The sequence below is a fragment of the Cryptosporidium bovis genome, assembly GCF_009768925.1.
Source record: "Cryptosporidium bovis isolate 45015 chromosome Unknown contig_18, whole genome shotgun sequence".
Taxonomy (NCBI): domain Eukaryota; phylum Apicomplexa; class Conoidasida; order Eucoccidiorida; family Cryptosporidiidae; genus Cryptosporidium; species Cryptosporidium bovis.
In genome coordinates, this window is record NW_027125013.1 from 36,441 (window position 1) to 50,102 (window position 13,662).

Here is a 13,662-nt window from a genome sequence, read left to right on the forward strand (position 1 = left end):
TAGAAAAAAGCTTACATAATATTTTGAATGCAGTTTAAAAATTCAAGCTATTATTTACATTTCCTGACTTCAAAAATCACAAATTTTAATGTTGTATATGTACAAATCTAAAAAATAGTTTTGGAACAAATAATACAGATATTTCTAGTTGAGCGACAATTGCCGAACAATACAGAATACAAGTAGTGTTGAAAAAAGTACGGTTGTAATACTAAATATAAATACAAAAACTTCAATTTTATTAACAAAAGTTTCGTTGCTTTATACATATGAAATTGATTTTAAAAAGTTACAGCTTCATACAGGTTATAGTTTCGATTTAAAATATTAATAGATTTGACCATTTCCGTTTTTTTGAGATATTCATTGCAGACAACAAGTTTGTATCTAATACAGTTGGTGTAAATATTGCAATATATATGAATATATACTTTGTAAATTTCAAGTATACTAATAAAAAATATGCAAAAAATACTTAGTGAGAGTGTATATTCAAAATTAAATGAAAATGAACTGAAGAAACATATTGAAGTTGATGATGATAAAGAGGTTTATAAGGTAAATGGTAAGCTGCCGGAGTTTATCTCCTCATTTTTAAGTCGGTATCCAAGACATCAGTTTATTTTTAAAAGAGGGCTTCTCAACACTATATTATTTAGGTGGTTGGACCCAATATTCCAGGCTTCAAACAAAGGTGAATACATAACTGACAATGAGATAAATAAAGCCGACGATGATAAGGACATAAGAATGGAGTACGAATATTTCATAAAAAACTGGAAAGAAGAGTTCTCTAAGCCGGAAAGCAAACATTCATTATATTATTCAACTTATAAAGTGATATTAAAAACATTTTTTCTAAGAATAATATCAATATTGTCGCTTAAATTGATTCACGATATAATTCACACTATAAGACCGTGGCAAATAAAGGGAATACTTGCTTGGATAAATGATCCAAATGGAACAAGGTCATCTGGAATTTTTAGATTTATGTTAATAGTTGTTTTCGATATAATTTCTGGTTCACTTCTTCAACAGTACTTTAGAGAATCATTTAGTCTTTCAATTATGCTTAAAGGCGTAATGAATTATGCATTATCACATAAGTTAGTCAAACTACCCAAAAGAATTGCCACAAGTAACATGCCTAAGTGCATTTCCTTTTTCTCATCAGAATCAACTCACATTTTGGATACAGGGAATGCTATGTTGGCTGTTCCATCTATGATATTTCAGAATATATTATTGTTAATATCATTATATAAATTTATAGGAGTAAGTGCATTTATAGGTTACATTATTATTGCATTATCGTTATTTTTAAATGGATTTTTACTTCGAATGACGCAATTAACAAGAAACAAGTACATAAATTCTATGAATGACAGAATTTCGCTTTCTAGTGAATTTGTACATTCATTTAAACAGATCAAGTGTTACGCTTGGGAGAGTTACTATCTTAAGAATATTACTAGTGTTAGAGAGAAGGAGTTGAAAAATCTTTCAATATGGAGGTTTTATAATCAATTTTGTTACGTCCTAGCTTCACTGGGTATTTCCATATCTCCTGTAATTTCATTTGGCTCATTTTTTTTATTCACAAGAACATTTCCAGTTGATATTATATTCACTTCAATACTTGTATTCGAACTATTACAAGTTACTATGGTGCTTTTACCAAGAGGTCTCTCTTCGCTGCAAAAAATAGCCAATACATATACAAGACTGAGTGATTTCTTGTTATTAGATGAAATTGAACCCAGAGAGATGATAACTGATCCTAAACACGAAAATGATGCCGTTATATTTGATGATGTGTCATTTAATTACCAAAATAACGATTGTGTATTAAAGTCAATCAATTTAATTGTAAGGAAAAAAGAGACAGTAGGAATAATAGGCTCTGTTGGCTCCGGAAAGACAACCATTATTGAGCTTATACTAAATGAGATAAAACCAACAAGTGGTTCGGTAAATTCTAACGGATCTGTATTCTACTGTCCTCAAACATCTTGGGTTACAAACAACACAATAAGAGACAACATCATTCTTGACTTGCCTTATGATAAAAAATGGTATGATGAGGTTGTTAATGCTTGTTCACTTATATATGACTTTAAGGCAATGCCTAGTGGTGACCTTACTATGATAGGTGAGAATGGTATTAATTTATCTGGTGGACAAAAGCAAAGAATATCACTAGCGAGAGCCGTTTATCAAAATCCAGATATCTTTATTCTTGATGATGTATTTTCTGCATTGGACAATATTGTTGCTAATAATATATTCCAGGAATGCATATTGGGGTTGCTTAAAGACAAGACAATTATTCTTGCAACCAACAAATTGGATGTTTTAACACATTTAGACAAAGTTGCATTTATAAGCAACAAGGAACTGTCATATTTTGGCCCTCCAACCGAGAAGCTCTTTTCACATCCAGAATTCCGGGATTTCTTAATCAATATGAACAAAATACAAAGTCAGATTAATCAGATTATAGACGATGTTGTTCCTATTGAGGAAATTGAGGAGATTAATAATAACAGTGATCAAGGTGACTCAAACAACAAACTCAAGATATCAAACACTATTACAAGCATGAATATAAGTGTCAACAGCATGAATAGTGACGATAATTTATCAGACTCTAATATAAATAATGATATATCGCCTTCAAACGCATCTAGGAGAGGAAGCCGTTTGTCTCTTTCTGAACTTAGGGTGAAATATGAGAGAGAGAGCAAATCTAAGCTAAACGATAACTTAAATGGTGATGATCAGGATAAAGATAAGTCCTTGGTATCACAAAACTCTTACTCTGACAACGGTAAGTACAAATTTGATTCAAACAAATTAAACAAAAATAAAATAGATTTCTCTCTTTATTTGGAGTATATTAAACAAATTAAATATGGAATATTTGTCGTGTCGGTTATTTGCACATATTTATGCAGTATATCTATGCTCTCTACGTCATTTTGGTTGTCTTCATGGTCGAAAGATATGAATAAATATAAGATTTCCACTGGGATATTAATATTCTTTCTATTAAGTATCTTGCAACCTATTTTTATCCTATTATTTAAATTCACAAACATATACATGACAAATAACGCATCTAAACGCATATATTCTGAGCTTTTAATGAAATTAACGTTTTCAAGATTGTCTTTTTATGAATCAATTCCAATTGGTGTGATACTAAGCAGAATTACGAGTGATGTTGTTTCTGTTGACGAGTTACTTCCTCAAAACTTATCGGACTTGTTGTTTAGTATGAGCAGAGTTACAATATTTATAGGATACTTTATATTCCTTGATTACAAATTCTTGTTTTTATTTTTAACTCTTTTATTCTTATTTGTAAGAATAAAAGATCAAGCATTGAATGCCAACAGACAACTTAAACGCATATTTCATAGAAGAAGTTCTCCAATACTTTCTTCTGTCTCTCATACAATTGAAGGGATATCGGTGATAAGATGCTCCAATTGTGGCCTTGATAATTTTCTGAAGAGGATGCAATACTTGATAGACTATGAATCTGCTCCTTGGAGATGTTTTTGCCTTGTACAAAGATGGATGGGGATTCACATTGATTTATTGGGAGCTTGCATTGTTTCTTCTCTTGGAATTTTCTGTGTACTTGCCAAAAATAACCTTTCAGTAGGATCAATTGGTATTGCGTTTCAATGTTCTTCATCTTTAACACAACTTGTATTGTGGATGATCAGAACTGCTGCTGAAACAGAGAATAACTTCTTATCCTTTGAGAGAGTTCGTGAACTTATTGAAAAGACTGCTCAAGAACAGAACATTGATGAATACAACATTATAAATGATGATCAAACATTGTACAATAATGATTCGTCAAAAAACAATGAAAATAAATTGCTGAACAAACCTACTAATCACAAAGATCAATGTTCAGATTCTTTACTTATAAACATTGACAATTCCAACCTAATTGTCAAGGACTGGCCAAAAGAAGGCAATATTAAATTTGAAAATGTCGTGCTTCAGTATAATATCTCAGAACCTCCAGTAATTAACGATTTAACACTTTCAATAAAGGGTGGAACTAAAGTTGGAATTTGTGGTAGAACAGGATCAGGAAAGTCGTCACTTCTTTCGACTATATTAAGACTTTACGACATTGAAAAAGGAAGAATCCTAATTGATGGAGTTGATATTTCGAAAGTATCTCTTAAACAATTAAGGTCACTTGTTACTATTATTCCTCAGGAACCAAATATACTTACCGGAACACTGAGGTATAATCTAGATCCTCATAATAAATTTACTGATGATGATATCAAAGAAGCACTAGTACACTCAAATTCGATATCATTTGTCAACTCTCTTCCAGATGGGATTAATACCCAAATGTCCGGTGTTTTTAGTAATATATCCATTGGACAAAAACAACTTATATGCCTTGCTAGAGCTTTATTAAGGAAAAGTAAAATAATTCTTTTCGACGAAGCTACTTCCTCAGTGGATATTGCAACGGATAATATAATTCAAAATATTGTTAAAAAACATTTTAGTAATTGCACAATACTATCCATTGCCCACAGAGTTCATACTATTATTGATTTCGACTACATTATTGTTTTAGATAAAGGAAGAGTTATTGAATATGACACTCCTCACAATTTGCTGTCAAACACTTCATCAGTATTTTATTCTATTGTAAATGAAATTAATGCATTATAATTATGAAGTTTTATTACACTAAACGTATTATACGAATCCGTTATGTTTCTCTAATTACTTTGGATTTACTGGATTTATTTATTACTAGTTAATGATTGGAAACTTTAATATTTATTTTTTAAATGGTTGTTTTATCTTCTTTCAAACCATCACTATTTATAAAATACAAATCCTTAAAGTTACTTAGCTCAATACCATATTTGATACTTAACATAAATATTTTTTCCAAATAATTTAGTTTCTTATTACTATTTATAAGTTGTTTTGTGTAGTATATATCTAATTCTTTAAATTTATTCTTTATCATGTTACCGTTATTCCTCAAATTTTCGTTTTCGGTAATTAAACTGTTTAATTTGTCTTGCAATATTTTGTATTCAGAATTCATTTTTTCTATTATAAACTCATTTTGGTTGTTCAAATTTGATACTTCTGTGTAATTTTGCTTTATTTCATCCATGATATTCTGTTGACTGTTTATTTTCTCATTCAATAATGTTATTTCTCCATTCAATTCTAATGTTTTCGTTTTCACTAATAATTCCATAAAATGCATCCAATCTAATGGTATGTTGTTTCTTATTGCCAAGTCTTTTAAAAAATTCGACATTTTCACGTTAACTGTATTGCTTCTTATATCATTATTATCACGTATCTCCATTATTTTACTTGATATATATTCGCCTATATCTTTTTCCTTGCTGTCAGACCATTTTTCCATGTAATCTCTTAAATAATCTTTTACTCCGTTCATTTGATTTAATATTCTGTTTATTTTTTCTTTGTCATCATCATTAATATTATCTTTTATTGTGCATATTATATCACTCCAAAAGTCATCACAAACTTCATATATATAACGATAAACATTAGATATTTCTAATGCATTGCTCAGTGAATTTATTATGATATTTGAATTTTTTATACCTTCCATCATAGTTGATTCTATAGTTCCGTTTACTCCTTCATTCATTAACTCGGAAGACTTTTTTATTTTACTTAATGAAACCTCAGCCTTTAGTTTTCCTATCTCATTCAATAGTTGACTCCTTACATTTTTAATTTCATACTCATATCTTTCTCTACATTCTCTTGTATTATTCAAGTAGAAAGTCTTTTCCTCCTCCATTTTATTTATTATTAATCCTACCTTTATTTCTAATTCCCTGCAGTGATTGTGAATCATCTCATATTCCTCTCTTAATACGTGCAAACATGTTACTAATTTCCAAAATAATATCTCAATTTTTTTCAATGATAGTGGAAATTTATCTATTTCCTCACTTGTTATTTTTTTACCAAATTCTTTTTTCAGTGCCATTCTTGATATAATCTCTACTTCCCTGTCAAAATCACTCTCAAAGTCAAAATCATCTAATGGAAATTTACCATTACCAAATACATTAGAATCTGTAATATTTCCATAGTCTAGAGCAATCTCAAGTAATTTATTTGAATTTGTAATAAATGGAACGATTCCAATGCTTTTTACAGTAAAGTCACTTTTTAATATTTCAACAATATTATATTTGTCACTAGTTACTATTTCGTTAAATGGTGATTTACATTCATTATTATCGGTATAATTTTCTTCACTAGTTATCCTACTTATTAGACTTTTCCAACTATTTGTTATTGCCATAAACTCACTCATTATATTTAATTCGTTTATTCCTTCTTCTTTTAAATAACTGGACATTTCCCACAATTTGGATATCTCGATTATATCACCATCTTCATTGTTCTCACAAGAATTACTTGCTATATTTTCTATGGCACTCATTAGATCCAAGTCACCATTATTATCAATTTGAGATAACAACAATTTCTGATTTTTTAAAGTGTATATTTTCTTATTCAAATATTCGATGCCTTTCTTCAATAATAATTTTTCGTGATTTAACTGCCTAACTTTTTCCCTTAACTGCCTTTTCTCATCTTCACAAACTAATTTTCCGTATACCTCCCCAAATGTATCGCTACCATCGCAATAACAATTATTCTCCTCTTCAAGCTCTTTTTTAACATTGCTCTCAGCTCTTGTATTCATAATAAATTCTTTTAGCTGATCAATTCTATTGCTTTTTAATAATGTATCACTTAATAGATCACACATAACCTTCAAACAATCATTCACAAGATTATTGTTCTGTACAAGTATCTCAATATCAAAACCTGAGTCTGATACTTTGTCTTTGTCTAATCCCATTTTATTCAAAGTCTTTGGATGTTGTTGATACCTGTCTATTATATGCTTTATATTACCTAGAATTTTATCCGTTCTCATTCTTTCCATTTTATAATTAATATCTATTCTCTCCTGAATATTATTTTTGTCACCTGATATTTTTTTCCACCATAACTCTGCCATTGTATATATTTTTATAAATTGGTCATTTAAACTTGTAATTCTTTCGAATAAAGGTGTATCAGTTGAAATATCTGTAATATATCTAAAAATAATTGATCTTAGCTTCCTATTCTCAGTTTTATAACTTTTTATCTCCTCATTTAATATTTTCTCCATCTCGTCTCTTTTTTTGTTTTCTTCTTTCATTATTTCTTTCAAATATTTTAATTGATTTTGTGAATTAAAGTTTATGTCAGATATATCATTCACACATCTATTATCAGATTCGTTTTCATTATTAGTATTATTATTGTATACCGAATTCGATATTTGTAAATTGAGTGTTTGATTGTTTTGTAATACTCTTAACATTGATTGCGATGATTTTTTTTCTTGGATTAATTTATTTTTATATTCGCTTTCTATTTCCCGTATTTTATCTTCACATTCAAGTTTCAGCCTATCTATCCTTTTTTCACACTCTTCTTCCATTAAATTTATTTTTTTCTCGTATGATTCCCGTTCTATTGCTTGTTCCTCTTTTGTTCTAACAAGCTGTTTCACACAATATTCTATACAACGCCTTATTTTAATATTGAATTCATTATTATTATTACCATCGATATTCGCTTTCTCACTATTTAATTCACCGAGTTTATCGTTCAATCCCTCAAAAAAAATATTTAGGTTATCTGATAATTTAATCATTTTGTCATCCATTTCGATTAATTCGCCAAATCTTTGAATTTTATCGTAATAAGCACCTCCACTGAAGTGCTTCTCAACTATTTGTTCACCTGTTACTTCTTTTGGCCTTGAATCCGTCTCAAAAAGTCTTATTTGAGTCTTTGGCGATAACTGGAGACTTCCCCCAACAATTAAACTTTTTACTGAAGAGTCTCCCATCAAAAATTCTGCTATTTGCTTGTCTGGGGGTGGAATAAATTCAAACGAAGACTCCCTTTTAAATGCACAATGGTATAAGAAAAAAAATATAATTAATGCATTGTAAATTGATGAAAGTCTATTACTTTTTATTCCGTCCTCATCAATTAATCTTGAATAATCTATACTTAATGTCCTAAATATTGCTTCTACTTGCCTCCAATGGTCTGAAAGACTATCTATCCCTGTTTTCATATTTACTAAACTGGGCCATACAATAAAGCATAAGTTTAATATTAATTCCCCATCTGAAAAATCGTTCCAACTTAATTCTTTCTCAAAAACATTACTCACCCAGCTCAAGAGTTCTCTTTTGCCTATTTGTACGAGTCTTCCCTTTTCAGACATTTTTGCCCTTAAATATTCACATCACCTAGAAATAATCCCTATTTTTGAAAAATTTCTATATTTAATATCTTCATCTAGAAAATTTTTATTTTCTCTCAAATTGTTTTATATTTGCTACCTATTGCACATCTATTATGTTAATAATATAATAAAATGATGGAAGACCGTTCCCGCCTAAAACACATGTGGCCAATACATGCATACCGGTACTCAAATGCAAATAACTGCATAAAATTATTTGAACTAAGGAAAATAAGAGCGAAATGGAGAAATGGAACAGGTTTGTATTTAGAGTGGTTGAGTTTTGTTTTATACGATTTAATGATTGACTTAAATGAATAATATATAAAGTTGAAAATAAGAAGATGAATGGGGTTTGGAACTTGTGTGAAAAGAAAAAATAAACAAGAAGCTGTGAAAATATTAAATAAATAGCAAATAGTTAAACAAAGTTGTTGCTATCTTGATAGCATTTATAGAAATGTTAAACAAGGATGAGGTATTTAATTTACTAAAAAAAAGAAATAGAGTAGAGGGACTACTGGGATGGGAAAAGACGTTGATAATAGTAGATTGGGATGATACGTTAATTCCAACAACTTGGATGACAAGTAACACAAGGTTTGATTTAAAGAATCAACAACTGGGTACAATATTATCATTATTTTTTCAAGAAGCAATGAAACTTGGTGAGGTTGTAATAATAACAAACGCAGATCCAAGTTGGGTTTATGAAATATCAGAAAGGTATTTACAGGAGATACTGTTTTATCTAAGAAAAATACCAATATGTTCAGCAAGGCAATTTTCAACAAAAAATACACATGATATGGTTAACTGGAAATTTAGAGCGTTTTATAACGTGATACAATATTTCTGTGATAAAGAAGATGGTATTAAAAAAATAATAAGCATAGGAGATAGTTATTGGGACAGGGATGCTGTGTTTAGTGTTTATGAGAGGAATAAAAAAATTGAAATAATTCCAAAAGCAGTGAAATTTGTTAATTCTCCAACATATGAGACCCTTTGCGAACAAATAATTATTTTGACTTCTTGTTTACAGGAAATTGTAATATGTGATGGAGCGAAAATATACGAAATGAGAACAAAATAGTAAACTTAATAGCGATTTAATATAAGAAAGAAATAATTTAGAAAAAAATATCACAGAACTAATACATACAAATTTTAAACATTTTTTGTTTAAAAGAAGGAAATAATTTAAGAATCAATGCGTGTTTGGATATGATACCTGTAATATTGATCTATATCTGTAAAGTTTGCATTATAAGTATTATCATTATTTATAGAAATCTCTTCAAGTTTGATTAGATACATTCTTGGCCACCTTTTCCCAGTAACAATAAATATTGGTTCATATTTATTAGAAGTGTTATTGTTAAACTTTTCAAGAGAATCATGATATGCAATGCCATTAAGCACATCATTACCAATATCAAAATGTTCATAAATGGTACTGTTTTTCGGATCATATATATCACCAACGTAAGCAATAGATAAACATTTTCCATTATCTGGATTTATTTCAACAATAATATTAGATAAGAATATATTACCCCAAATAGTTTTTGTTGCAGGAATATATTCCATTTCATTAACATTAAATAGAGGCTTTCCAAGACAAGTTATCTTTATCTCATTTTTGACTATGATGTTTTCATTTGGAGAATCAAAATCAGGTACTTCTAATTCAAGTAATTTATCAGATCCAGTTGTTGCCCAGAGTCTGTCATTATTATTTGACGTAAGACCCCATCCAATAAAGGGGAAAGAATATAACTTTCTTTTTGTTAGGTTGTATTTTAATGGATAAGCAATTAATATACCGGATGTCCAGGTCAGTTGAAGAATATTATCTTTGTATACAGTTGCTCCTTCACCCCAAAAATTTGGCTCCAAAACTCTATGTTTGAGATTATTCATGCTTGGAAATTCAACAAATCTGATAAAACTTCCCCGGTATAATCCAGCACTTTCTACAATAATACTTGAATTGAGAAAAGTTAGTCCTTGTATAAATGGAACAGCATTGATATTAAATGATTCATCGTATTCCATTCTGGTATTTTTAAGGGAATCGTATTGTTTGTGATAATGTGGATATTCATTTACTATCTTGTATGTATATATTTTTGGAAATGAAACGTTTTGTTCATTACTGGCTAGCAAGTCTGAAAAATAATGCTGGAAGAAGAGGTAGAAAAGGAAGAGGAGTCCCATTATAATTACATTTGTATTGAAAGGCGATAGTTTGAATTTGTTTACCTTTATTTTCGCTTTAATTTGTGATGGATACATGTAATTAAAGAATTAATTATAGCGTAATCGAATGAATTTTTTATATTTAATTACCGGGAATAGTAATAACGTAGTTTATTGCTCATATTTATTGCAAACTTAAAAAAAACTAAATAAAAACAATAATTAGAAGTAAAGCCAATTAATCATATTTAATTGTTAAATAAGACATTTCAAACATAAAAACGAAAATAACATTAGTGATTTATATATATATACTATTAGGTATGTTAAACCTTCGTATTAAATACAAGGAAGATAGTAATTTGCAACATGAAGTTATTGTACTAGTGATGTCTAATTGTCCATTCTATATCTCTGTGATTAAGATGGTTTTAGTTAGTATTAAAAAAATGGCGGTGGTTAGGAACAATTTTTAATGCTAAGTTAACGAAATGACTTACTTTGAAAGTGACCCAATAGCAAAAGAAATAGATACACAATGTTGTAAATATATTGCCTTTGATGCACAAAGTTTATTTACACTCAAAAAGTGTAAAAATAAGTCAGAAGCATCTTCATCTTGAAAAGCAACCTTTGAAATTAAACTGTTTATGTCAAGTATTTCAATGCACTTAGAGCACACTTTCTAAATAATGTAAATTAGAAACAGTAAGGTCAATTTAATTGTTATGATCATTTGTGTCCCCCTATTTCATTTGTTTCACTTAATATTGAAGTGAAACGAGTAGAGAACCAAGTGGAAAATGTTAAGTAACTTACTTGCGGTTTGAGTACTACTATTTCTCTACTTTTCGTGTTTAAACTGTAGTTTGTCCAGTAATAAAGTGTTTTTGTACATGCTCCGCATATTTCGCATTTCTGATTGATGCGTTAAGTATATTACTAAGCAAAAAACTATACATAAAAAAACATACCTTTGTTGGGATGTTGGAAATTTCTGCAACCTTACCATTATTACTTGTATTTATGCAATTTATCAATGGAATAGGAGCCAGTATAAGGGAGTATGAATCTAGTTTCTCTTTTAGAAGCTGTATTTGAGCTTCTATTTTCTCTGAGTATGAGACTATATAGTCCATTTTAACACTACAAATGAATAAATCGTAGTAAATTCCAATTATTAACGATAAACAATAATCATTAACTTAATTAATCCCTCTTTTATTTTATATACCTTATTTTTATTATTTCTCCTTGATTTGACTATTTAGAGCGGCGCCAAGATTCACATATTTTTTCAGATTTGAATATTGGTTATCATTTTTCTTCCTTGGAAATGCATGAAAAGTATAGAGAAAAATAAATAGGCACAGGAGAAGTTAAACGCAGAGATGGTGTACGATAGATGCATAATTTAACTTTTTTCCTCATTTCTTCTCGGTTTAAGTATGAAGTCGAAAGATATAGCTACTTGGCAGCGCTTTCACGAAATAATGGGAAAAGCATTTTATGAATAAATAGTACAAAAGATACAGGTAACATTGTATTCAATGTATAACTATAAAAATTTAATTCATGTTTATTTTTTCGATCTTTTGGCTCCCAAGCTTTAGAAATTTGGGGACGGGAACTATATTTGGCGCCTGTTCAAATACACAAGTAAAAAGTGCTAGACATGCAATAATAAAATGTTAAGCAGGGTTAATAAATAAACAAATAGATTAATGTATCTTTGAGTTTTTATATTTTGCAAGGAATTCACATATATAAAGTCCGTGGTCATAATTAAAATCTCTAAATGGGTCAGTTTGAGACTCCGGGAAGGAAAAGAGACGAAAAAGTATTAATACAAAGTGAGGTTGAAAGCGTAAATTACAATGCTTCTAGCAAAAGGAGGGGCAAAAAAAGCAAAAAGGAGGCTAAAGTCGATACTTTTGACTCTCCAGTGTTTTCAGTAAGATATAAAGATCATTCCATTGAATTATCTGAGGATAGATTAGAAGCCGTTGGGAATAAGGGTTGGTCAACCGTATTAATTTCGCATGGAACCAACGAGGGATCTTGGTATTTTGAGATAAAGATTTTGGAACCTATTGCAATAAATCATTTTTTTGGTTATTCTAAATATTTCAAATTAAATAAAAATCCGAATGTCAGGTAAGCTTGATCAGAGAGATGTTTATTTAGTGCTGGTTTTACAATTAAAAAATAATTAATTCTAGAATTGGATGGAGTTGTAGATATAGTAGATATGACATTCCAGTTGGATCAACTACTCATAGTTATTCACTTTGTAAAAGGTCACTTTCTGTATTTAACAAAGGAATAAGGAATATGAGGATATCGTGTGGTGAGTCATGCAAAGATCAAGAAATTTTTGATTCAAACAAGAATGAAGATGGTAAAGCCAAATTGGACGGAACAAAAGGCACAACAAATGCATGTTTAGGTGCGAAAGAAGGAAGTGGAAGCGGAGGAAATGGAATAGAAAATAAATCAAGTGGTGGGTGTGAGGTTAACACTAAGAAAATTATACCAGGGGATGTTTTGGGTTGTCTAATTAATCTGAGTGGAATGCCATACTCCTTAGATGATCCCAGAAACAGCCCTCAATTACATCCATATTTGGAACTAGGAATGCTTTGTGACCCAGATAAACCACCAAAGGAGATAATCGACCCAGGTAAGTTAGAAAATTACCGTTCAAACCCACGATATGTTCAGTTCTTATTAACTTTCACAACTTTTTTCCGTAATAAAAAATGATTTAACATTAGAATCATATATAAAGTTTTATTTAAATGGGAAATGTCTAGGGTCATATAGAAGTTTGGCTGCTGGATTTTATCATCCCACAATTTCTTTGTATATGGGATCCAGGGTACTAATAAATATGGGACCAGATTTTTGGTACCCCATAGAGGAAAAACACAGAGCAGCGTTCTACCTAGAAAGGCCTGAAGTTAGGTGATTTTAATCACAGTATCTGCTGGAAATGAGCAACAAAACAAATACACAGAGATTAAAAACGAGAAACTGGCCTATTTCAAATTTATTATCAAATATAA

At 29.7% G+C, this 13,662-nt stretch overlaps 6 protein-coding genes across 6 annotated transcripts; 3 read left to right on the forward strand and 3 right to left on the reverse strand.

Annotated features, from left to right (window-relative positions):
- Positions 1–462: 462 nt before the first annotated feature.
- FG379_000887 (uncharacterized protein) lies at positions 463–4,725 on the forward strand (the record flags this gene model as incomplete). Its single annotated transcript, XM_067326297.1, has 1 exon — positions 463–4,725. The coding sequence occupies one exon, from the start codon at positions 463–465 to the stop codon at positions 4,723–4,725; it is 4,263 nt and encodes a 1,420-aa protein (XP_067184505.1).
- Positions 4,726–4,843: 118 nt separating this feature from the next.
- Positions 4,844–8,368, reverse strand: FG379_000888 (uncharacterized protein; the record flags this gene model as incomplete). Its single annotated transcript, XM_067326298.1, has 1 exon — positions 4,844–8,368. The coding sequence occupies one exon, from the start codon at positions 8,366–8,368 to the stop codon at positions 4,844–4,846; it is 3,525 nt and encodes a 1,174-aa protein (XP_067184506.1).
- Positions 8,369–8,849: 481 nt separating this feature from the next.
- On the forward strand, positions 8,850–9,485 carry FG379_000889 (apicomplexan-conserved protein; the record flags this gene model as incomplete). The annotated part of the gene is made up of 1 exon (XM_067326299.1): positions 8,850–9,485. One exon carries the CDS (start codon positions 8,850–8,852, stop codon positions 9,483–9,485), a length of 636 nt encoding a protein of 211 aa, XP_067184507.1.
- A 107-nt stretch (positions 9,486–9,592) lies between these two features.
- FG379_000890 (uncharacterized protein) lies at positions 9,593–10,690 on the reverse strand (the record flags this gene model as incomplete). The annotated part of the gene is made up of 1 exon (XM_067326300.1): positions 9,593–10,690. One exon carries the CDS (start codon positions 10,688–10,690, stop codon positions 9,593–9,595), a length of 1,098 nt encoding a protein of 365 aa, XP_067184508.1.
- Positions 10,691–10,977: 287 nt separating this feature from the next.
- On the reverse strand, positions 10,978–11,733 carry FG379_000891 (uncharacterized protein; the record flags this gene model as incomplete). Its single annotated transcript, XM_067326301.1, has 4 exons — positions 10,978–11,008; positions 11,095–11,279; positions 11,414–11,512; positions 11,569–11,733. The coding sequence occupies 4 exons, from the start codon at positions 11,731–11,733 to the stop codon at positions 10,978–10,980; spliced, it is 480 nt and encodes a 159-aa protein (XP_067184509.1).
- Positions 11,734–12,392: 659 nt separating this feature from the next.
- Positions 12,393–13,565, forward strand: FG379_000892 (uncharacterized protein; the record flags this gene model as incomplete). Its single annotated transcript, XM_067326302.1, has 4 exons — positions 12,393–12,751; positions 12,817–12,939; positions 13,096–13,277; positions 13,372–13,565. 4 exons carry the CDS (start codon positions 12,393–12,395, stop codon positions 13,563–13,565), a joined length of 858 nt encoding a protein of 285 aa, XP_067184510.1.
- Positions 13,566–13,662: the final 97 nt, after the last annotated feature.